General features: G+C 48.2%; 1 protein-coding gene across 1 annotated transcript in view; it reads right to left on the reverse strand.

Annotated features, from left to right (window-relative positions):
- The window catches only part of NUF2 (NUF2 component of NDC80 kinetochore complex), a 114,034-nt gene that overhangs the window by 24,502 nt on the left and 64,034 nt on the right, over positions 1-25,498 (reverse strand). The window contains exons 10-13 of the mRNA XM_070746823.1: positions 14,124-14,261; positions 12,087-12,227; positions 8,346-8,521; positions 7,392-7,527 (exon numbers count right to left, since the gene is read on the reverse strand). Of these exons, the coding sequence (XP_070602924.1) occupies positions 7,392-7,527; positions 8,346-8,521; positions 12,087-12,227; positions 14,124-14,261 (591 nt within the window). The remainder of the gene's footprint in view (positions 1-7,391; positions 7,528-8,345; positions 8,522-12,086; positions 12,228-14,123; positions 14,262-25,498) is intronic.

Raw genomic sequence — 25,498 nt, forward strand, 5'->3', positions numbered from 1 at the left:
CGGAACTGCATTTTCCAAACTTCCAGTTTGCCTGTTGTGCTGTTTTTTGCACTCCAGAGCTTCAGGAAGCTTTCCTGAACTCTCCGGAGTGCAAAATACAGCACAACGACAAACCGTAAGTGTTTTCCCAAAGTTTTTTTTCCACATACCAGGCTTCAGTAAGGCCTGTGCACCTGTCTTGGTAGCGTGTTGGGAGCTAATCCCCTATCAAGTCCAGACTGTAAAAAGTCCAGCAGAGTCTCTACCGATGAATACTGTGGTTCCACATGAATACTTGAATAAAATTGGCTGAAGGCCGCCCAGGTAGCTTGATATATTCGAGTTGTTGATGGCCTTCTAGCCGCCTGTGTTGTCATGATTACCTTGTCGGATAAGGCTGCACACTTCATCCGGTCCCCTTCAATTGCCACGTGGCGAGCTTCCACCATTGGGGGTCTGGATGCAGCACGGAACCCTGGCTGAGGGATACTCTGTGTTCCGGTAGGCACCATGGTGGACAAAGCATTAAGTCCATCAAGTCCGCGAACCATGGCCTCTGAGGCCAATACGGAGCAATGAAGATAACCTCTGCTTGTTCCGATATTATCTTGGCAATTACCCTCAAAATAAGACTCACTGGTGGGAATGCGTAGAGGAGCCCTACTGGTCATGTAATTCTCAGGGCATTGACCTCTTCAGGCTCCAGGTGACGGGAACCGAGAGAAAAAGCGAGAAAGCTGAGTATTTTGAGGAGTGGCGAATAGGTCCATCAGTGGCATATCAAATTTGTTGGTAATATCCTGAAAGGCACATTAGAACATAGGCGCCACTCCCCCGGGTGAAGGGTCGACCTGCTGAGCCAGTCGGCCTGCACGTTATCTACTTCTGAAATATGTTCTGCTTGTAGGGAAAGGAGGTTTCTCTCTGCCCAGGTCATCAGGACCTCTGCCTCCTGCATTAGTCTGCCCGATCTCGTCCCACCCTGATGATTTGTGTGGGCACGAGTGGTCACATTGTCCATAAGTATTAAGACGTTTCTGCCCTGGCTCTATGATCGAAAGGCTTGTAGGGCCAGGAACACAGCCCGTAGTTCCAAGAGATTGATGTTTATCTCCACTAGGTCCTTGTCTGTCCACAATCCTTGAGCCACCCTCGCTTCGGAATGTGCCCCCCCAGCCAGGAAAGCTGGTGTCTGTGGTAATGACCACCTCCCTCTGGTCCAGGAAAGGGGAACCCGGAGGCTGGCTCTGTTAAGAAGTGCTATTGCTAACATGTTGTAAGCAGCCCTGAGTCTAAGGAGAAGGGCGGCATAAAAATCGAATAAATAAATAAATAAACAAACAAACAAACCAACCCCGTAGAAGTGCCACTGATTGCCACAGGGAATGGAGCGTTTGACCGCCCTGGTTACTGTCACGATGCACGTAGAGTGGCTGGTTCGATTCCGCTGAAAGGGCAAAAGGAACCACTGGAGTGGTCTGGCATGTAGACGAGTCCAAGGTACAATGTCTATGCAAGATATGAATGTTCCTAATATCTGGGACAGAAAAGCCAGAGACACTTGTTTCTGATGGAGTAGGAATCTTACCATGTCTCGGATCTTTTGTTTGCGGTTGTCTGACAGGAACACTTCTCCTGTCCGAGTGTCTATTATCGTGCCTAAGTGTGGAAGACACCTGGTCGGATATAGATGACTCTTTTGTGGGTTTATTGTAAACCCCTGTCTCTGTAATACTTGAATAGTCTGATCCCGGTCCTCTCGCACCCGGTTTGGGTCTTTTGAGAGTATAACAATGTCATCTAAATATGCCATCAGCCGGACAGAATGAGACCTGAGAGATGCTGTCAGAATGTCTGAGTTTGGTGAATGTCCTCAGGGCAGAAGATAAGCCGAAGGGCATCACCCTCTACTGGTAATGTTGGTTCTCGATGCAGAACCTGAGGTACTTCCGATGGTCGGGATGCACAGGCACATGCAGGTATGCCTCCTTCAGGTCGTGGATGTCAACCAGTCACCCTTTCTTATGGATGCCAGAATGGTGTGCAGTGAATGCATTTTGAATCTCAAATATCTCACGTAGAGATTGAGTTGTTTTAAATTGAGAATCAGTCTGCATCCCCCTGAGGCTTTTGGTACTATGAATACTATCAAATAGTACCCTAGTCCTCTTTGATTTTGGGGAACTGTCTCTATGGCCCCTATGTCGATTAAATGATGAACCTCCTGTCCTAGGAGGGATCTCTTTTGAGGGCAGCGAGTCCATGGACATTGTAGGAAGCGCTGAGGAGGATGACAAAGGAAGTTGATCCGGAGTCCCTGGGATACTGTAGAGAGGGCCCAAGTGTTGGTCGTGGTAGCTTCCCACGCCTCGGAGTAGGCTAGGAGCCGCCCGCCGATGGGAATGTCTCCAGTCACTTCTGTCCTCGGAACCCCTTCTGATTGTTATTCTTGAAGGGCTTCCTGGACTGCTAGTATTGTCTTGTTCGCTGACCATATCCTCCTCTGTCTGTCCGGAACGAGCCCTGGTTGTATCCCCCTTGTTAATACGACCTCACATTGTGGGGGTTCGTCAAGGAAGTGTCCTGCTGATAGGGCTGTCGGTGGTAGAAAGGCATCTGGCGTCTGTCCATAGGTCTGGTAGACTTAGGCATCACCTTTCGCTTCTCCTTGTCCTCCATGAGGACCAGGTCAAGTGACTCCCCAAATAATTTAGTTCTCTGAAAGGGTGCTGAGGCCAGACACCATTTTGATTTGGCGTCTGCCTGCCAGGTTCTCAGCCAGAGTAAACGGCGAGAAGAAAGTGTTGTAGACATGCTCTGGATGCGAATTTAGCCGCGTTCAGTGTGGCATCAGCTGAAAACTCTGAAGCAACTATTAGTTTGCAGAGATCTTGTCTAAGTTGGTCCTCCTCAGGTCCTAATTTGGCCGGCATATCTTGAAGCCAGAGGATGCAGGCTCTATTGAAAAATGATGCAGCCAAGGCTGCCCTTAGTTACCAGGAGGCCATCTAATGAGTCTTGCAAAACAGAGTTTCAGCCCTTCGATTGTCCAGCTTCAAACCTTCAGTCAGCTCTGATGGAACCACCCCATTTGAGACGAGGCTCGTCACCAGTTGGTCGATGGTTGGGAATAACAGTAGATCCTTGATCTCAGGATCGAAGGTATAAAACTTACGTTCCATTGAGGAAGGGCCTTATGCGGCTGCTGGATGCTACCATGGGCGCTTGACCGTTTCCATAAATATTTCGGATGACGGGATGTGGCTTGATTCCTTCGCTGGTTCTGAAAATAATCAGGCCGCTGGCTTGCGACCAGCTGCTGCCTCTGCTGGTTTGGTGGAGCCTCCTATTTCGGTGATTTGTTTACTTTCTATAAAAGTACATCAAATAGCACTGGCTTGAAAAGAGATGTGGATACTGGCTGCTCTGAGGGTGGGCTCTCATCCTCAGACAACTCAGGAGCTTAGTCGCTATCAAGATCCTCCTCTTCCATCATGGAGTCCTGCAGCGAGGATGCAGGTGCTGACCAAAGATCCCTTCTAGAAGGTCTAGTTGGCATGGGACCTGTTCTTTGTTGAGAGCCAAACACCAACCCTTGGGAATATGCGTTGGTTAGCATATCCTGAAACGAGGGGGGCATGTTCTGCCACGTGTCATTTGAGCGCAGGCCCGCTGCAGATGGCATGAAGGTGGCTGTAGGATATTCAGGACCAGCAAGAGGTTGGGTCTGCTGGAACCACTGTTGAGAAGAGGCCACTGGGAATTCGTTCCTAAAGGGCATTTCAGAAGATTGGCCTGGTGGTATATGACGGTCTGGAGATAGATCTACACTGTGTATCGAAACCGCTGGGCCCATTTGTGCCTCTGGTGAGTTGGCTGGGAACCATGCAGGTAAGGCTGGACGTGCCAAGGCTGATGGTGGAAGAGTGGGAGAAGAAATCAGTGAGGCCTGCTTCTGAGCGGCCTCTAGCTGGGCCTCCAGGGCCTTAATCCTCTTTTCAGCTTCTTTGAGGCCTGAGGAGGAACTCTTGGGCCTAGATTTAGAGGAAGGCCCCTTTTCAGAAGGTCTTGAGGAGTCCTCCCTCATTGCTAAATTGTCAGAGGAGGCACTCCCTGAAGGGTCAGACATAATGTCCCTTACTCACAGGCCGGATAGATCCTGTAATACAGCAGCACAATCTCCTACTGGGAAACTCCAATGGCCGCAGACAAACTGATCTGGTCTCTGTAGCTCATGGCAAGCACTGGAAAATGGCCACCGGCAGCTAACAAGAGGGGGCGTGTCCCTGGGGGCTTCTGTAGCTTCCTGCTGCCCCAAAATGGTGGATGCAATTTTGGCACCAAATGACCGGGTTACCGGGTCTGAAAATGGCTGCTTCGGCGTACCCGGCAGGGTACTCGATTGCCTTAGACGGGTGCTCGCCACGACTGTCGGCAGCTGCTCAAAGAGCGCCCGTCAGCTGTGAGGCGGCTGCCTCACTGCCTATGCTTCTAGTACGGCTTTCTGGATCGATAGGTGATCGCCGCAGCCGCCGCCAGCTCTTCAAGGAAGCGCCCATCAGCTGTGAGGCGGCCCTGCCTGCGCTTGGACGCCGCCTGAATCGTCGCTCCTCGCTGCTGCTTGATTTCCCCCCCCCTTCCCGGGCGCTCGCCGCGGCTTGGCCAGCGGCTCTTCAAAGGCGTCCGTCAGCTGAGGAGAGGCTGGGTTGCGCTTTCCCTGCGCGCTTCCCGATTCGGGTAAGGTCACATCGGGGGGTGGGGGGTGCCTCTGCGATGGCAAGTTCTTCCCCGGCATCCCCAAGGGATGTATAGTCCTGGGTTCTGACGCTAGGCCCCCAGGGGTATGGCCACTGAGGCCAGGGACCTGCCTAGGCGATAGTGAGACCTCTGGGCAGTGCTCGCTGAGAGCAGAGGCCCTGAGGAGGTAAAGAAGGCGCAGGCTATACCCTCGAAGGGCAGAGACCTGGTGTTCAACCTCTCTGTCAGGATCTGTAGAAAAGAGGAAAAAGAGAAAAAACGTTAGTTATTACTTATTATTAGTTAAACAAACTTATACAAAATGAGAGAATGAAAACTCTAGTCCCTATTCTATGACTGAGTTTTTAAGACTGAGCTGTTCTGGGAGGCTATAGGGCAGAGCTAATAATTATTTTCATTTAATTCAGTCCCTAGCCAATCAGGCTTAAGTATTACCCACGTTGGATTCTCTGTAGCAGTGCATTGGAGGAACCACACTTAACAGCAGTGACTGTGAAAGAAATCTTGGAGGTTTGGTGGATAACCAACTAAATATGAGCCAGCAATGTGCAGCGGCAGCTAAAAAAGCCAACACAATCTTAAACTGCATCAACAGGGGGATACACTACAAGACTAAGGAGGTACTAATACCACTCTATAATGCCCTAGTCAGACCACACCTAGAGTACTGCATTCAATTTTGGCCACCCCACTACAAAAAAGACATTGAAACTACAAAAACTACAGAAAAGAGCAACTAAAATGATAAAGGGACTGGAAACCAAGACATACAAAGAGAGGTTTCTGGAACTGGGCATGGATAGTTTAGGAAAAAGGAGGGCCAGAGGGGACATGATAGCAGTAAACAGATATTTGAGGAGTTGCCATAGAGAGGAGGGGGTACACTATTTTCCAGAGCACCAGAAGGCCAGATGAGGAGCAATGGATGGAAACTGACCAAGGAGAGATTCAACCTGGAAATAAGAACTTTCTGACGGTGAAAGCGATCAACCAGTGGAACAGTCTGCCAGCAGAGATTGTGAACGCCCCATCATTTGATACATTCAAAAGAAAATTGGACTGCCATCTGGTTGGGGTGGTGTAGGGTTTCCTGCTTGAGCAGGGGGTTGGACTTGATGACCTGCAGGGTCCCTTTCAATTCTAATAATAAACAAATAAATAAATAAATAAATAAATAAATAAATAAAAATAAATAAATAAATAAATAAATAAAATAAAATACTTTTCAGAGGTCCAATATTGTTCAATCCTTCCAATTTTCTGTGATGGGGGATTTGGGGTTTTCATGAGCTGTACCCAATAATTATCACAATTATGACAAATCACGGCTTGAACTATCTTGCTTCGCATGTTGAGTATCTCTCATAGCATGCATACATACTATACAGGGGCGGCATACAAATGTAATAAATTATTATTATTATTATTATTATTATTATTATTATTATTATTATTATTATTATTAAGTTTCACCTTTTAAGTTACATTACTGAAATAAATGAACATTTGCATGATATTCTAATTTTTCGAATTTCATTGCAAAGAATGAGTTAAGCAACTCTACTTTCTCTGTTTATTATTAAATTTATTTACTATTAAATTTATATTGCCACCTATTCACCCATGGCAACTTAAGGCAATTTACAGAATATAATCCTGTTAATCTAATCTAATCTAATCTAATCTATTTTCATTGTTAAATACAATGAACAGACACTTGGTAAACCTATCAAACCTCTTTTATTGGTTTAAAGAATGTTTGGGATGAAAGTGTTCAGAATCTCTTCTCATCCATATAACTTCGCAAGGAAAACCCTACTCAAGGTACATTTTGGCTGAGGGCTGCCAAGGAGTTTTATGTGGCAAAATGGGTTTGTTAAAGCAATTGCAGGTCATCCTGCACATATTTGCTCTCGTCAAACTTTCCTAGCTACACAAAAAAATGCAAATAGAACTGTGCAAAGTGTTCAACTCTTATTTTATCTGTACCTCCAGGGTAAAGAAATGGAATGCTGATGCCACATGAAGTCTTGTGCAACACTTTTTCTACCTTTGTTCCAGAGCCATTTAAGGACTGGCTGTTGATGGATTGTGAAAACTTAAAACACCAGCTATTACTACACGGTGTATCATTCTAGTGTTGATCTGTAAATGGAAAACTGTACTGGGGTTGCTAACAATTTGACTGAAAATATTTTCCTTTTACATTTAAACATTTCCTACTGGAATTACTTACTTATAACCAGAATATCAGCTTCATCATAGAATTGGCTCAGAATATTTAATTATGCATATAGATATATATACATACAGTATATGGTAGGAATATATATACTCTGCAGTATCAAAATTCAATAATGCCAACTTTCTGGATAAGTTGATGAATGTTTTTTTTTAATTGCTGTGCTGTTTAAATCACATTTGGCTATTATGCTAAGCGTTCAGCAAATGAATGCCTTGATAAGGCTGGCCAATGTTACTCAGATGATAACTGCACACTTGGAAGGACTGGCATACTCAGTCTCAATGTCTGGAGGGAGCAAAGCCAATGAATATACAGCCCTATACATAAACGCTTAGCAGGCTGGATAACATGCCTGAAGGAACTTTTAACAAAAACCACATCAGCAGGAGTGTCTGCTGCACTCACTCACCTTCTCTTTCACCTTCTCTTTCCTAACATTGTCACTGAGCTGTTGAATGGCTCCTTTGAGTTGCATGATTTCTGTGTCCGTTACTGTCAGTTTTTCACAGACAGCTCCTCTCTTCTCTTGAAATTTATTGCAGCATCTAGAAAATATTTTTACTATTTAGAAGCACCATCCACAAATTAAGATTTAATTAAGATTTTTAAGCAGAAGTGGGTCATAAAAATTAAAAAGTTGGGACGTTATGGTTTGTTGCTTAATGGTTGAAGGCACTCCTACCAAGTTCCATTCCTTCTATGTAATTTGAGATAGGGATTTGGGAAACATCAATTAGCCCTAATTCTCAAAAGCTGACAGAACTGGAAAATAAAATACTGTAGTTCCTTCTACTTCACTCTGTATAGTGAAGAAAAAAGAAAATGGTGTAGAATATTTTTGCATAACAAATCCATATCTTTCTGAACAACTCCTTGAACTACCTTGTGGCAATAAAGCTTTTTAGTATCTTAAAAATGTTATCTGAACACAGTACTACCTTCTGTTGCAAATATGACAAAACTGTCTAGGATGAAGCATAATTTCCCATTTTGCTTGCATTCTTTTGGGATCCAAATCCCAATTTCCCAAGGTGTTTGATAATGAGAAAAATTACAGTGAAATTATGAATGATTCAGGAATGCCAAATAGTTTTTATTAAAATTACTGTCATGAAGTTACTTTTCATGTTACACTGAACATGAAGTTACTTTTCATGTTACACTGTTACTCTTCTCAGAGAGCTAAAGGAGAGAAAAGCATCATGAAGTTCAAACTATATTGAAGTTGTGTCTTGAAGAATAAACCAATTTACCAGAAAGCAGTACATTTTAGTGTGCTTTCTTCAAATTGCTAATTTTGCATTGCATCAAAAGTGGTGGCAGATTAAGCAGAATTAAACAATCTAAACGCCAGTATTCATACTCAGTTATCGCCTGTTTCTGCAGCTCAGTATTCTCATATATCTTTTTAAGTTTGATTTCAACAGCAGCAAGTTTTTCACGTTTAACTGTGACTAATCTCTTTAATGACATTTCTTCCGTTTTAGCATTATTGAATCCACTTTTGCTATTCTCAATCTGGTCTTCTAATGTTCTGATCTGAAAAACAAGTGTTTTAGAATGCATGTCATTAGTTAGTGAAAATACTATTTCAAATGCTATAGAGCTTAAACAAATGCAACATTTGAGCAATCCACATTTAGTAAGCAAATTTATTTTGGGGAAAAAAAGCTTTTGGAAGGTGAAATATTTACATAATATTCTTGCAAAGAAAAAACAATTATACAGTGATACCTCATCTTATGAACGTAATTGGTTCCAGGAGGAGGTTCGTAAGGTGAAAAGTTCGTAAGATGAAACAATGTTTCCCATAGGAATCAATGGAAAATCGATTAATGCGTGCAAGCCCAAAATTCACCCCTTTTGCCTCATTGCTGCCGGCATTCGGATCCTTGTTCGGGGGGCGGGTGGAGGGGGGGGGGGAGACAGCACAGGCTGCCTGGAGGAAGCCTCGTGGGTGCATTGACATGTGAGGGAAGCTGCCTTGCGACTTGTCAACTGGCGGCGCTCCCACCCTCCTTGAAAGTTTTCTGCTATGAAGCGCTGGGGGAGGTGTCAATTCTCCAGGTCCGGATGCCCCTCCTGCTCCCCCAAGCTTCGTACAAAGCCAAGCTTCCCAGCCAGCAGAAGCTGCTGTGGTGGCAAGGAGGGCGTCAGGAGTTTCTCCCCACAGTGTCCTTGCCCTTCCGATCGGTGGGGAGAAGCTCGGGGAGAAGCTCCTGATGCCGCGCTCCCCTCACCTCCACAGCAGCCAGCTGGGAAACTTGGCTTGGCCAGCACCCAGCCCTCCTGGCGGTCGCTTTTGATTCGGAGGCTCCCATGATCCCCGAGCCAGGCGGAATCCACACACCTCCTCCTCCTGCTTTCTACTTCGGACTGCTCTGGGAAGACGGAGAGGGGGGGGGGCTGGGAAGGGAGTTCCCTCAAATGACAATCAAGCAATCAAATCAGTCTTTGCAACTGAAAAAGTGGCTATGTGTTCCCCCACCCCCTTTCTCTATCTCCATGCAAAGCTCTGCAATGCAAAGTCAGTCGCCCGGGTGACCTGATTCTCTCTCCACTTTCGCTTTCTCCTTTCCCTCCTCGAAATCGCAGGCAATTTACGGTCTGGCATTTTCTTTCTGTCTCTTTCCTTCCTTAATTCTTTCTTCCTTCTTCTCTGCCCACTTTCTTTCTCTGTCTGCCTTCCTTCCTTCCTACCATCTTTCTGCCTTCCTTCCTTCCTAACTTCTTTCTTTCTTTCTTTTTCCTTCCTTCCTTTTCTTTCTCGAGAGGCGGTCCACCTAAGGGAGAAAAGCTGGCAGAAGCTGCCTCCCGAGCTCTCTTGCCTGGCGGGAGGCGAAGTGCTGGGGTGGGGGGTGCCAGGCCGGCCCTCCTGCCTCCCCCCCAGCCAAAAACACAAAGCCGGGCAGCCCCCAGCTGCCAAAGGAGGCTTAAACCTCCTGATTCTCCCTGCCCTTCTGTCCTGCTCATTGCCCGGGTCCAGCAGAAGCTGCTGCTCGAGTGCTCTTGGCCGGCGGGATGCGAAGCGCTGGGGTGGGAGGTGTCCTGACACCCCCCCACCCCACTGCTTCGCCTCCCGCCGGGCAAGAGCACTTGGGAAGCAGTCCTGCCGGCCATGGGTGAGGGGCGGGGAAGCCTCCTGCAGCGGCTGCAGTGGCAGAGACATTTGGGGTTTTGGCTGGGAGAGGCAGGAGGGCTGTCCTGACACCCCCACCCCAGCGCTTCAACTCCCCCAGCCAAAAACACAAAGGTCTCCGCCGCAGCAGCCGCTGTAGGAGACTTAATCCTCCCGATCCTCCTAGCCCCTTGCCTGTGTTCGGCAGATGCTGCTGCCCAAGTGCTCTTGGCCAGCGGGAGGGGAAGCACTGGGGTGGGGGTGTCGGACACCCCCCACTCCAGCTCTTCACCTCCCGCCGGGCAAGAGAGCTCGGGAGGCAGTTCTGCCGTCCATGTGCGAGGAGGATGGGGAGGCTTAAGTCTCCTGCAGCGGGTGCTGTGGTGGGGACCTTTGGGCTTTTGGCTCTAGGGGGGAGACAGGAGGGTCGGACTGACACCCCCCACCCCAGCGCTTCAACTCCCCCAGCCAAAAACGCAAAGGTTTCCGCTGCAGCAGCCGCTGTAGGAGACTTAATCCTCCCGATCCTCCTAGCCCCTTGCCTGTGTCCGGCAGAAGCTGCTGCCCGAGTGCTCTTGGCCAGCGGGAGGGGAAGCACTGGGGTGGGGGGTGTCAGACACCTCCCGCTGGGCAAGAACGCTCGGGAGGCAGCTTGTGCCGGACACAGGCAAAGGGCTAGGAGGATCGGGACCCAAAGGCGGTCTGCTGCCGCCGGCTTGAGCCAGGAGGCATTCAGGGCGAAGTGCATAGAGGAATGGGAAGCTGAAGTCGCCGGCGTTTGAGCTTCCCATTCCTCCATGCCCTGAATGCCTCCTGGCTCAAGGCGGCGGCGGCAGACCGCCTTTGGGTTTTCGGCTCGGGGGTAGGGAGTTAGGAAGGTCCTCCTGCTCCCCCCGAGCCGAAAACCCAAAGGCGGTCTGCCGCCGCCGCCTTGAGCCAGGAGGCATTCAGGGCGAAGTGCGTGGAGGGTTTGCCATTCGGGTTTGGCATTCGGGTTCAGGAGGCTGCTGGGAAGCCTCCCGGCTGTTTTAAAAAGTGACAGCCAGGCTGCGGGGCTTCCCTGCAGCCTCCCGAACCCCGAACTTTTGCCGAACGTCCGGGTTCGGGGTTTGGGAGGCTGCTGGGAAGCCCCGCCGCCCGGCTGTCACCTTTTAAAACAGCTGGGGGGCTTCTCGGAGGCCTCCCAATGCCGAACCCGGAAGTTCGGGTTTGGCGTTCGGGTTTAGTAAGACGCTGGGAAGCCCCCCAGCTGTTTTAAAAGGTGATAGCCGGGCGGCGGGGCTTCTTGGCGGCGGCGGAGGCTCGTAAGAAGAAAAAAGTTCGTAAGAAGAGGCAAAATTTTTCTGAACCCCAGGTTCGTATCTCGGGTTGTTCGTAAGACGAGGTGTTCGTATCATGAGGTACCACTGTATATATATAGATATTCATTATTGTTTCCCCAAGGTTATGAAAACTGCTTTTCAAACCTTTTTTTAGAGTTCTTCTATTATAGGTTCTTAAATAAATGAGATTGGTAAATGAGCTATTTATTCAATATGACACTGTGGGATATTTTCAATTACCTTGCTAAGAGTTTGTTTGGATGGGTTGCTGCTAGTAAAACTGGGGCAAAAATTTACTCTGCCTCAATGTATCTTAAATATGATTTTGTCTTCCAATTCATTTCCTAGAGGACTATAGGTTTTTCCCAATTGAGATTTAATATAAATTGAGAACAATAGGACTAGGTAATGGATTTCCATTACTTCCCTCTAATTTGAAGAGAAACTTGGCAAACTTCAGTAAATATGCATTTTTGTCTCTCTGTATTCATGCCCATGCTTACTTTGAAACAAGGAAGCAAAAAAGGTCCTATTTCCTTTATGAGCCCTCTGCTAACACTATGCTGAATCCACAATTTCTTTCAGACTATATTCTACTAAGAATAAGTACCTCAAAATATTTTATCAACAAATTCAATCAATACTATATTTGAATAGCACAAACCTGGGCCAATATATTTGATAGCTTATCCATATTTGCTCCTTGTGTTTGCATTTTCTTTCCATAAAGTTGGACCTCCTGTTGACACGATGGAAACATCTCTACCAAGTCTCTATAAGATTCATACTTCTCAATTACTTCTTGCTTTATAATAAAAGAAATCAGAATTTAGAAGATTGGTATGGATGCAACATTCATAATATACCTACATGAAACTGTCTAAACAGTCTTGTTTTCTAAATCCAAAGCACTATAATCACCAGCAATTCCCTTCTTCAATCTTTTATTTTGTCATATAGTTTTCTACCATGTTACAGGTTATCTTATTTTTGATATAATGAATTTTCAGATACCAAATAACATTTCTCATCTCAATTATTGATACTTTATAATTCTTTTTTTCAATTTGGTTAGGCTAAATAGCAAGGGGAAAAAAACAAAACATTTTTCCAGTTTTTTCTCTAGAGGTTCAATAACATTTCTGTGCAGCACAAGATACACATCTGCCTCCTGGGCAGGCCATTATTTATCTTCATGATATAACAACTTTCTTCTCAGTTAGTGTCTTTCTACCCCACATCCCGCCAGATATACCTATCACTGGCATCCCACCTTCTAGTTCTACGCTTGATGTTTACAACTACAACTCTAGACCCATTTTCTACTTTAAATGGAATTGTCTACACCCTGGCTTCAAGGAAAGATTTCACCTACAGTGGTACCTCTATTTATGAACTTAATTTGTTCCATGACCAGGTTCTTCAGTAGAAAGGTTTGTAAGAAGAAGCAATTTTTCCCAAAGGAATCAATGTAAAAGCAAATAATGCGATTGGGGAAACCACAGGGAAGGTGGAGGCCGTTTCCTCCCAGGAGATTCCTAGAGAGGCCCCAAGGAGGCTTCTCCCCGCCTTTTCCAGCCCTGTTTCCTCCCAGATTCCTAGAGAGGCCCCATGGAGGCTTTTCCCTACCTTTTCCGGTTAGTTTTGGAGGATCAGGTTTGTAAGGGGAAAATGGTTTTTGAGAAGAGGCAAAAAAATCTTGAACACCTGGTTCTTATCTAGAAAAGTTCGTAAGTAGAGGCGTTCTTAGGTAGAGGTACCACTGTATTCTGTATTTCTCCCAGATCCTGTGCGCAAACTGTTCAGTCTGAACCTTATATCTGCCTTAATTGTTTGATTTATAAATTTTGTTATTAAATCAGCTGCAAATTTGCTGCTGATCAAAAGTGGGCAAACTAATTGGCACTATATTAGGCTCTATTGGTACCCATCAGGGTGAAACTAACAATTGATTAAAGCAAGGGCCTCTGTGTATTTCTGAGGTAAGAAATATCTATATATACCTGTCTATTTTTTAACTCTTTTTATATCACAAGAATGGTAATCATTATGCTCCACAAATACTAGAGAAATTAAAAATGACAAACCTCAAACATTCACTTGAAAGAGCAAAATTACACTGTTGCTCAATTTCTAAAATTTGTTGAAATAGTAGTGGGGCATTCTGGTGCTTAAGCATTTTGCTCAAGCAAAAGAAAAAGAAAAGAACCTGAGTCAGGACGTAAGAGATCTTGACAACAGAGAGCAGTCTGCTGTGTAATACCTGTGGCATTACTGCTTCAAACCTGTTTTCACAACAGTTTCTTTGATGGAGTTATCTGAGCTAGAAATAAATTGCTTCAAATGATGAAGAGCTAAATACATCGGGAACAATATTAATCCTGAAGTACATCTGAATGACTGCGAAGACAGGTATTTAAATATTTCTGTAGATACAGAAAAGCTAGAACAAAGTTGAGATAGTTGCCAAATTTTGCACTAATGATACTTTTTCACTGGCTTTCATTATTACAAATATGTAAGATACCATCAACTGCATTAATATTGAAACATGTATATTCTTATGGATTTAACTTAATTTATGAATCCATAGAAACTGAAGTATGGGAGACAAATCTGACAAATATTGATTTGTTATCAATTGTAATTGCTATGATAGCTTAGAAAAGAAAATGAAAATGCCCTTAATATTAAGATTCACCTTGTCTTTTTTAATCTTCTGCTGTGCCTGCTTCATCCGTTCCCTGCAATTAGTCAGTTTCTCTGGAGACTCTGTAATCCTGGACTTCAGTTGTTCTTGTTCTTGTTTTAGATTACAAACTGCCATTTTCAGATCGTTCTGTTTATTGAGAATACATTTTTTAAAATCCTAACGCTTTCAGTAGTTTAGAATCATTTGATTATCAAATAAATCTTAAGCAGCTGTTTTTTTTAGTGTTTGTGTATACATTTTGGAGAGAAGGAATAAGATCCCAACACATAGTCATTGCAGGATAATCAATAAATTATCCTGCAATAATAAATTGAAGGACTGTTAATTTCCCTGTAGAAAGTACACAAAAAGGCATGCATAAAATGGATAGCAAGAAATCTTAAATATAAAGTTCTCCATTTGACCATATTTAAAATTGCATTTTCATTGCATTGCTTTTATCAATATTTTTTCTCTATAGATTTAGAAGCTGGAAAGCCTTGTTGACAAAATCAATTACATTTATTTATTTATTTACAATGAATTACTGCAGGTTCTTGTATCTTTTTGTTAAGGAAGTTGGAGATTGCAGCTCACATTCCCAAATGCATAAAAGATTACATGATATTGGCTCCTAAACTTACATGCATGAACTGTTTGTGCTCTTGTGCATTGTTTATAGAATGTAAGTGTTTATGGAGAGGTTGGATGGCCATGTATTAGAGATGCTAATAGTGAATTTGAACATAGAATTTCTTTCAATACTGAGATAGATGTTGAAAGAAGATGATTCCTCTCCAGTGATCATTAGATGGCACCAAAGAGCCAGGATATTTTGCTATTCTTTGCCATCATCTAGTAATCCCTGAAAATTTTGCAGCTTCAAAATTCTGCTGTTGCAATAGCTAGACCAGTGTTTCCCAACCTTTTTTGAGCCGCGGCACATTATTCACATTTACAAAATCCTGAGGAACATTGAGGGGGGGGGGGGGTGTAAAAAAAAGTTTGGACAAAAAAATCTCTCTTCCTCCCTTTCGTTCTATTTCTCTCTCTCTCCCTCTTTCTCTCTCTCCCTTCCTTCCTCTTTCTTTCCCCCTCTCTCTCCATCTTTCTTTGTTTCTCCCTTCCTTCTTCTCTTTTTTGCCCTCCTTCTCCCTCCCTCCTTCCCTCCCTCTATGTCTTTCCCTCACCCTCCTTCCCCCTTTTTTGTTTGCAAAACCCGGGAGTCTTTCTTCTGCAAATGGGGAGCAGACTGAGGATCGGGCAGCAGCTACAAAACGTAAAAGCTATCGAAAACGGTTCCGAATAGCTGAGTTCAGTCTTTTTTTTAAGCATTGGCGAAAAGGACCGTTGAACTTACCTGAACGGTCTTCTCGATGCACTGCAAGGAGAGTCCAACATGGATAATTCTTCAGTCTGATTGGTAGGGACTGAGTTTAATTTAAATATTAGCCAGGCACTGCCCCCTAGCCCTCCAGTCTAATATGAACGAAGGAGCAGTAATGTAAAACAAACACATTTTATTGAACAATAACTTCAAACTGCTTCCAGCAAGAAATATAACCAACCAAGACCCTGGTCCCAAATTCGGGAGGGTTTGGACTCTCCTTGCAGTGCATCGAGAAGACCGTTCAGGTAAGTTCAACGGTCCTTCTCCAATGCACTTGCAAGGAGAGTCCAACATGGGATATACCCAAGTTATCATGAAAGGGAGGGAGAAGGCTGGACCAGGGGCGTTGAGAACGAACAAACCCCTTGTAAAACCCTCCTCCCAAACGCCGCCTCCGAAGAAGCAAAGGAGTCAATTTTGTAGTGCTTAATGAAGGTGGACGGGGTTGCCCACGTTGCCGCCCGGCAGATGTCCTCTAAAGGGGCTTGAGTCCTCCAGGCCGAAGAAGTGGCAGCACTACGCGTAGAATGCACCGTAATCCCTTGAGGAATAGGTGTGTTCTTGGCTGTGTATGCCTCTGATATGCAGGTCCTCAGCCACCTACTGATAGTTTGAGAGGATACTTTATGTCCCATATCCCTGTCCGAAAAGGACACAAACAGGGCCTCCGAAACCCTAAATGCCTGGGTTCTGCGCACATAAATCTTTAAGGCCCGCCTTACGTCCAGCTTGTGCCACCTCATCTACAACGGGTGAGTTCCACGGGCACAAAAATCAGGGACTACAATGTTCTGCGACCTATGGAAGTCAGAATTAACCTTGGGCATGAAGGTCGGGTCCAAGCTCAATACAACCTTATTAGGATAAAATTGGCAAAGGTCCTGTCTAGTTGATAACGCCGCAATCTCTGACACCCTCCTAGCAGACGTAATGGCTACTAAGAAGGCAGTCTTGATTGTCAAGAACCGCAAGGAGATCTGGCGAAAGGGCTTAAAGGGAGGGCCTGTGAGGGCGTCCAGAACCAGGGGTAGATCCCACGATGGGAACCGATGAACAGTGGGAGGACTAACGTTAGCTGCCCCTTCAGGAAATCCCTGACCCAAGGATGTCTCGCAAGGGGCCGGTAGTGATCCTTACCCAGAACTGTTGATAACGCCGCCACATGGCGCCTAAGGGTATTGGGTGCAAGGCCCTTGTCCAACCCGGACTGCAGGAAGGCCAAGACTACTAGAACCGATGCTCCCTGTGGGTCTAACTGTTGGTGCTCGCAAAAGGTACAGAAGGCCCCCCAAGTGGCTTGATAGACCCTCCTAGTAGAAGGCCTACGGGCAGCTAACATTGTGTCTATAACCCTGTCAGGCACGAGCTGATGTTTCAGATGGAGCCGCTCAAGTGCCAAACGGTTAGTTGCCACCACTGGGGCTCCGGATGAACCATTGTCTCTTGGTGGAGTGAAATTCGATGACTGGGAATCCTCCAGTGGGGCAAGACTGAAAGCTCTGCGAGATCGGCAAACCAACTGCGTCGAGGCCAAAAGGGAGCCACCAGCAGCACCTCCGCTCTTTCCTGTATTATCTTCCGGATCACCTTTGGTATTATGATGACCGGTGGAAAGGCATAGAGCAGACCGGGAGGCCACCCCTGGCGTAACGCATTCACCCCCTCCGCTCCCGGGGAGGGGAAACGTGAGAGGAATCTGGGGAGCTGAGTATTGGAACAAGTGGCGAAAAGATCCATAACTGGACTCCCGAACCTCCCAACAATCTCCTGGAACAGCGAGGTGTCCAGACACCATTCCCCAGGGTCCAGAGTCTCCCGGCTTAACCAGTCTGCACATACATTTTCCACCCCTGAAATGTGCTCCGCAGAAAGAGAGGCTAGATTAGCCTCTGCCCATGACAGCAGGGACTCGGCCTCCTTCATCAATCTCCTCGACCGTGTTCCTCCCTGCCTGTTTATGTGTGACCATGTGGAAACATTGTCTGTCATAATCAAAACATCGTGACCCCTTACCAAGTGGGCGAATCTCCGGAGGGCTAGCGAGACCGCCCGTAGCTCCAACAGATTGATGTTGCAGTCCCGTAAATCCTCTGACCCCCAAAGGCCCTGGGCCATCTGGGAGGAAGTGTGAGCCCCCCACCCAGTTAGACTGGTGTCCGTTGTCACCGTGAGAAGATCCTTCTGTAGGAAGGAGGATCCCCTCCCCAACGCCGGGGAAACCCACCATTGGAGGGACCTGCGTACTCTGGTGGTAAGGAGTACTTTTCGATGAAGATGACTGCATTTCTTCCTCTGAAAGGGGAGCAGGAACCACTGTAGCGGGCGTAGGTGGTGCCGAGCCCATGGTAAGATGTCGATGCATGACACCAATGTTCCTAAGACCTTTGAAAGGAAGGACAGGCGAGGATATCGTTGTTTGTCCAGTTCCCGAAGCAGCTTTCGGATGGAGGATTGTCTCTCTTGAGATAGAAAAACCATCCCCATGGTTGAGTCTATAGTTGTTCCCAGATGGGCCAGCCGTGTTGTAGCGGTCAGGTGGCTCTTTTCCCAATTTACTGAGAAACCGTGAGCCTGGAGCGTCCTGATGGTCAGGCGGAGATGTCTGTCCGCTTGCTCCGTTGTCCTTGCCAGAATGACGATATCGTCGAGGTACGCCATCAGGCGTACCGACCGTTGTCGCAGCCAGGCCGTGAGGACGTCCAGCAACTTCGTGAATGTTTGCGGCGCTGAAGACAGTCCGAAGGGCATAGCCCGGTATTGGAAATGTTTGTCCTCCAGACTGAATCGCAGAAACTGTCGGTGCGAAGGACAAATAGGAACATGGAGATAAGTCTCCTTGAGGTCGATTGAAGTCATCACATCGTTGAGCCGAACCGAAGCAAGTATCGACCGGAGCGAATGCATCTTGAACCTTCGGTACTTGATGTACAGGTTCAGTTGCTGAAGATTCAAGATTAGCCTGACTCCCCCAGACGACTTCGGGACAAGGAACACCACAGAATAAAATCCCTTGCCCCGTTGCTCTGGGGGGACCTCCTCTATGGCCCCGATCTCTAAGAGATGCAATACTTCTTGATGCAAGAGGGAACTTTTCTGGGGCTCTGAAGGAACAGGGCAGGGAAGAAATCGCTGAGGTGGGGGTCGAAAGAATTCTAGTTTTAGACCTTGAGCCACCGTTGCTGTCGCCCACGTGTCTGTTGACGTGGACTGCCAACGGTGTGCGAAAGACGCCAACCTGCCGCCCAACTGAAGAGAATCCTGAGAGTCACTTATTTTTCCTGAAGCCCCGATTGGCTCCCCGGAAAGGGCGGCGGCCCTGCGAGGATCTGTAACGGTCTTGCATGAAGGTCCGGTCAGATCGAAAAAAACCCTGGTTGGAAGAGCCCTGAAAAAAAGGCCTCGATGCCTGGGCAGAGGTGGAGGCGGGCTCAGGTCGAAAGGGCTGGCGCCGTTGATAAGGCGTGAACCGCCTATTTTGGCCCCTATTTGACTTGGGCATCACTTTCTTCTTGTCTTTATCTTCTATTAACACCTCGTCCAGGGCTTCACCAAACAGCTTTTTACCCGTAAAGGGGGAAGATGCCAGGGACCACTTCGACTTCACGTCCGCTTGCCAGTGGCGGAGCCAGATAAGACGGCGGGAGGCCACTGAGGAAGCCATGGCCCTGGACGCGAACTTGGCTGCGTTTGCTGTGGCATCCGCCGAGAACTCCGTGGCCGCCAGCAGCTTGTTGAGGTCCTGCCTGAGGCGACCATCCTCCGGATTAACTCTTGACTGGATGTCTCTAATCCAAAGCAGCGTAGCCCTATTAAAAAACGAGGCTGCAGAGGCGGCCCGAATCGCCCATGCCGCCATCTGGTGGGTCTTCCGGACTACATTCTCAGTCCGTTTCTCTTCAGCCTTCAGGCCCTCCTGGGACTCCGAAGGCACCAGCGCGTTGGAAACAAGGCTTGTGATGGGCTTGTCTACAGGCGGAAAGGCCAACATGTCCTCCATCGCCTGATCGAAAGAATAAAATTTACGGTCCAGGACTGATGGACCTTGAGCTGCCGCCGGGTTCTCCCAAGAGGAATACCTGGGAAGACGGTATGCTTACAGTCTCCTGCTTTGGTAAAACAAAGAGGCGTCCCGTGGTAGGAGCTGTAGCTGTGGTCTCCGATTGGGACCCCTCCCCTGCCTGATCAATAGTCCATTTTGCTTTATTAAGCAAAATCTTGTACAGGGAAGGCTTGAACAAACCAGTGACCGAGGGCTGCTCTGGCGGTTACTCGTCGCCCGACAGCTCATCATCCTGGTCACTGAAGGCGTCCCTGGGAGATCCCTCCTCCTCCATGGAATCTGCCAACGAATGCGTGGCTGGGGCTGTCCATGGATCTCTGAACCTCAACGGTGGTGGCCCCGCTGTTTGCCGTTGTTGGTGCGCCCCCATTGTAACGCACTGGGAAAACGCACTGGTAATCAGATCCTGAAGGGCTGGAGGCATGCTTTGCCAGTTATCTTGAGCGCTGCGTAGGCCAGCCGCTGTAGGTGTAAAGGTTGCCTGCGCTGGGCCATAGGCTGAGTGAGCAGAGGCCTGAGGTGGTGGAAAATTGCCAGGCCACACTGAGGGTTGTCTCGCATAGGTGTAGGCCTCAAGAGCAGGGCCAGGACCCAACTGTAAAGGGCGCTCCGGGGACCAGTCTCGCTCAGAAGCCGAGCCTGCTACCCCTGATGGAATCACGGGGGAGGCTGGCAAGGGGTCGGGCCCAGAAGACAAGGTGGCTAGGGAGGCCTGTTTCTGAGTCGCCTCTAATTGTTTTTCAAGGGCTTTGATACGCCTCTCTGCCTCCCTCAGCGAAGCCCCTTGGGAAACCTTAGATTTCTGGTTTCTTTCCTTGGGGGTACTTGGCTTAGCTAAGCCTACAGCCTCCTCCACTGTATGGGCTGGTGTTTCTGCCATCATTAATTCTATCTTTGAACACTCACGATTCACGATAGAGACAATTGCAGACCGCTCAGCCAGACACGACAGAAGGAAAAAAAACCAAACCTCTTGCTAACTGTCTTTTTTCCCCTGGCTTCCAGTGGGGCTGCGTGTTTCTGGGCAGATCCAAATGCATTAAAGCCTACAGAGCGTGACCTCACGCTGACTAAGGCCTCCAATAGGATGAAGCCCCCCGGTCGCCATGGCAACCTCATGACACAACGAACGAGTGCCTGCGGCCCCGGCTCCAACAATGGCCGCCGCAACGTTACCATGGGAACGGGCGGGAAGCTACCTTGCTTTCCCGCCCGATCCTGCCTCCAAAATGGCCGCCGCCCTGAATCGAGGGCTTTTCGTGAGGCATCGAGCCAGCCAAGCGACCCAGGGGGCTCTGAGGGGGTGCTTCCAGCTCCGGATTCCCCTGCGGCATGTCCGCCACAGGGAGCAGGCTCCCCATAGCGCCAGCCGCGTTACTTGACACCGGGCGCTACCACGGAGGTAAAGCAACCCGGGGGCTCCTTCCTAACCCACACGGAGGCTTGACAGTGGGTAAACGGAAAAGGAGCCGCAGCTCAAAGGGTTCGCCCCACGGAGGGTAGGAACCCTATGCTGCCACCTTGGAGCTTTCCCCGAAGTGCCTGCAATAGAAAGGAAAAAGGAGAAAAAACATTAACACAAGGTACAATGCAATAATATATAATTTTACTACACTTATATACTTAAACCATGGTTTAACACCAGAGAAAAAAAACTCTAAGTCCCATTACTGCGACTGAGTTTTTTAGACTGGAGGGCTAGGGGGCGGTGCCTGGCTAATATTTAAATTAAACTCAGTCCCTACCAATCAGACTGAAGAATTACCCATGTTGGACTCTCCTTGCAAGTGCATTGGAGAAGACGCAGCTTTCTCAAAGGACGGCTCCGTCGAACCGCGGCACTACAAAAGGCTCTTCCCGCACCGAGGCTTAAAGCGGGAAGAAATTGGGGTGGAAAGACCCCCAAAAGTCTTAACTCCCGAACTATTTGCGCCCAGGGCAAGTGTGGGAAGGAGGTGCCCAAAGGGGCCCAAATACCAGCTTGTGAAAAGGGCCGCAGAGTTTTGCTTCCCCTCCACATCTCCATTTGAAGCTGCGGGTGGGGAGAAATGGGGTCTCGCATTACGACCCCATCGCTGAGCTGCTTGTCGGAGTGGGACCTGCCTCCCCCCCCCCCGGGCTCTTTTCCTTGGGTGAGATTGAAAGGGGGCGGCCACCCGCGCACTCGAGCGCTTTGGCGCTTCACTTCTCACCCATTTCAAAGTATAACCAACCACCCCATGAATGGGGCTTGAAGGGAGTAGGTTCTCAGGCCAGTGGGCTCTGGCAGCTGCAGCGCCCCGCCTGGCTGGAGTTTTCCTGGCGGCGGCGGCAGGTGAGCTTTGGGGCCTAGTGGGAGGGCAGCGGCAGTGCGGCGCGCAGCGGGAGGGTGATGGCAGCGGCAGCAGGGTGGTCAGCTGTGAGGCAGAACTCCGGAACGGAGGCACCGACGGCGGCGGCTAGACGTGTTGCTAGACACCGTACATGCTGGCGTTGCACTGGGCATGGACGTGGGGCTGGAGCCTCGGTCCCGGCCCAGCCAGCAGGCAAGTGCCAGCCACGCAATTCCAGCATGTCCAGCCGCCACCGTCGGTGCCTCTGTTTCGGAGCTCCGCCTCACAGCTGACCACCCTGCCCCATGGCTACTGCCCGCTGCCGCTGCTGCCGCCATCACCCTCCTGTTGTGCGCCGCCCTCCCGCTGCGCGCTGCCCTCCCGCTGCCGCCACCCTCCCATCAGGCCCCAAAGCTCACCTGCTGCCACCGCCAGGGAAGCTCCAGCTGGGCGGGGCGCTGCAACTGCCGGAAAACTTGGAAGGTGCAAAGAAGGAAGCTCAGCTTTTTGCTCTTCGCAAAATGTTGTGAGACCAGAAGCAGAGGTTCTTTCTTCGCGGCACACCTGACCATATCTCGGCACACCGGTTGGGAAACACTGATCTAGACTTCCAAAACTGTTCTGTATTCTGGACTAACAAATATATATATGGTGGGACAAGAACTCAGTCTTCAAGTTTCCAGTATCTTAACCACTACACCAAACTGGTGCAGCATGGAACAGGCAGTTATTTAAATTGCTCTATTCAAAAACTATTATGTTCAGAATAAATGCAAGAGAATATTTGCAAGAGTAGTCTCCTGGGGAGCACAAGAGTTTCCTGTCATCTCCTGTCATATGCAGAGGATACATGAACCTAAGCATTATCTAATAATAAGAGCCGCTAATAAGGGCATGTAAATTAATTTTATCAATATTAAACTTTTTTTGTCCTTGCCCTGCACTTCTTTGTTAATATAAAGCGAGAAGGGGGGGGGGGAACTAAATGAAGTTTGGTAATAATAATAATTAATAATAATTTATTAGACTTTTATGCTGCCCCTGTCCGAAGACTCAGAGCGGCTCACAACAAAATACAAAGCACAAATCTAATATTAAAAACACTTATAAAACAGTCATATCATCCAATTAAACCATACATAAAATGAGACAGCTAAGGGTCAGTTATGTTCCCCAAGCCTGGCGGCATAGGTGGGCTTTCAGTAATTTGTGAAAGGCAAGGAGGGTGGGGGCAGTTCTGATCTCCGGAGGGAGTTGCTTCCAGAGAGCCAGGGGCTCTTTTCCTGGGGCCCGCCAGACGACATTGTTTTGTCGACGGGACCCGGAGAAGGCCAACTCTGTGGGACCTGATCAGTCGCAGGGATTCATGTGCCAGCGGGCGGTCGCGGAGGTATTCTGGCCCAATGCCACGTAGGGCTTTATAGGTCATAACCAACAGTTTGAATTGTGACTGGAAACTGATCGGCAGCCAGTGCAGGCCGTGGAGTGTTGATTAGACACTCGCGGCCGCATTCTGCACGATCTGAAGTTCCCAAACACTTTTCAAAAGTAGCCCCATGTGGAGAGCATTACAGTAGTCAAACCTTGAGGTGAAGAGAGCATGAGTGACTGTGAGCAGTGAGTCCCAATCCAAGTAGGGTCGCAACTGGTGCACCAGGCGAACCTGGGCAAATGCCCTCCTCGCCACAGCTGAAAGATGGTTCTCTAATGTTAGCTGTGGATCAAGGAGGACGCCCAAGTTGTGGACCCTGTCTGAGGGGTCAATAACTCCCCCCCCCAGGGTAATGGACGGACAGATGGAATTGTCCTTGGGAGGCAAAGCCCACAGCAACTCCGTCTTGTGGGTTTGAGCATGTTGACATCCATCCAGACCCCAACAGCCTCCAGGCCCCGACACATCACTTCCACCGCTTTACTGACTGGACACAGGGTGGAGATGTACAACTGGGTATCATCAGCACACTGATGATACCTCACCCCATGCTCTTGGATGATCTCCCCCAGCGGTTTCATGTAGATATTGAATAGCAAGGGGGAGAGGACCGACCCCTGGGGCACCCCGCAAGGGAGAGACCTCGAGGTCGACCTCTGATACCGACTGCGACCAGCCGAAGAGGTAGGAGGAGAACCACTGGAGAACAGTGGCTCCCACTGTTAAGGGGGAATTTAGATAAGGGTTGTTTAGTTACTTTTAAATATTAGATTTGTTGTACATTGTTTTATTATTGCTGTGAGCCACCCTGAGTCTACGGAGAGGGGCGGCATACAAATCTAATAAATAATAATAATAATAATAATAATAATAATAATAACCCCTCCAGCCCGCGCAGAAAGATACCATGGTTGATGGTATTGAAAGCTGGTGAGGTCAAGAAGCACCAGGACAGAGAACAAGCCCCCGTCCCGGACCCGTAAGAGATCTTCTATCAGCACAACCAAAGCGGTTTCCGTGCTGTAGCCGGGCCTGAATCCTTACTGTTGAGGGCCTAGATTATCAGCTTCTTCCAAGGACCGCTGGAGCACCACCACCTTCTCGACAACCTTCCCCATAAAGGGGAGGTTGGAGACTGGACCGTAGTTATTAAGCACGGCTGGATCCAGGGAAGGCTTCTTGAGGAGGGGACACACAAGTGCCTACTTGTAGGGAGCCGGAAAGGACCCCCTCCTCGAAGAAGCATTGACAATCTCCTGGACCCAGCTCCGTGTCATCTCTCTGCTGGCTGAAACCAGCCAAGAGGGACACAGATCCAGTAAACCGGTGGTAGAACTCACAGCTCCAATGGCCTTGTCCACTTCATCCGGTGTCACCAGGTCAAACTCCTCCCAGACAGATGGACAATGATGGGCCCCAGTCACCTCGACTGACTCATTGTCAGTCGACTCTGTTATCCAATCGGAGTCAAGGTCCGCCCAGATCCGAGCGACTTTTGTAGCGGAAAATTAGTTAAATTCCTCAGCACTACTCTGCAAGGGCTCCCCAGCTCCCTTCTGATTAAGAAGGGAGTGGGACACCCTAAACAGAACGGCCGGGCAGGATTCCGCTGATGCAATCAAGACAGCATGATACGCGCATCTTGTCGCCTTGAGTACCACTTAAGTCTTAATATGAGCTCTTACAAGTGTTCGGTTGGATTTGGACTTATTCTTCCTCCATCGCTTCTCTAGTCATCTCTTCTGGCGTTTCAACTCCTGGAGCTCCTCGGTAAACCAAGCCCTTCGGGGTCTAGCGCCATGGATAGGTCACAGCGGCACAATCCAGACAAGAGCCTCCGTCGCAGCCTTATTCCAGGCCGCCGCAAGAGACTCTCCCGAACTGTGGACAAGTGTATCTGGTATAACCCCAAGCACCCTTTGAAAGCCCTCAGGGCCCATTAGGCCTCTGGGGCGGAACCACCTAGTCTGTTCCGCCTCCCTGCGGGGGGGATTGGAGCCAAGAAGTCAAGCCACAGTAGAAAATTGTCTGACCATGACAAAGGCAACACATCTAAGCCCCTTAATCTGAGACCATTGCTCAATTGCTCTGAGAGAAATATCATGTTGGGTGCGTCCCCCCCCCCGTGAGTCAGACCCTGTACTACTTGAGTCAGGTCCATGGCTGTCATGGTGGCCATGAACTCCTGTG

The sequence above is a fragment of the Erythrolamprus reginae genome, chromosome 3 (genome assembly GCF_031021105.1).
Source record: "Erythrolamprus reginae isolate rEryReg1 chromosome 3, rEryReg1.hap1, whole genome shotgun sequence".
NCBI classification, from domain to species: domain Eukaryota; kingdom Metazoa; phylum Chordata; class Lepidosauria; order Squamata; family Dipsadidae; genus Erythrolamprus; species Erythrolamprus reginae.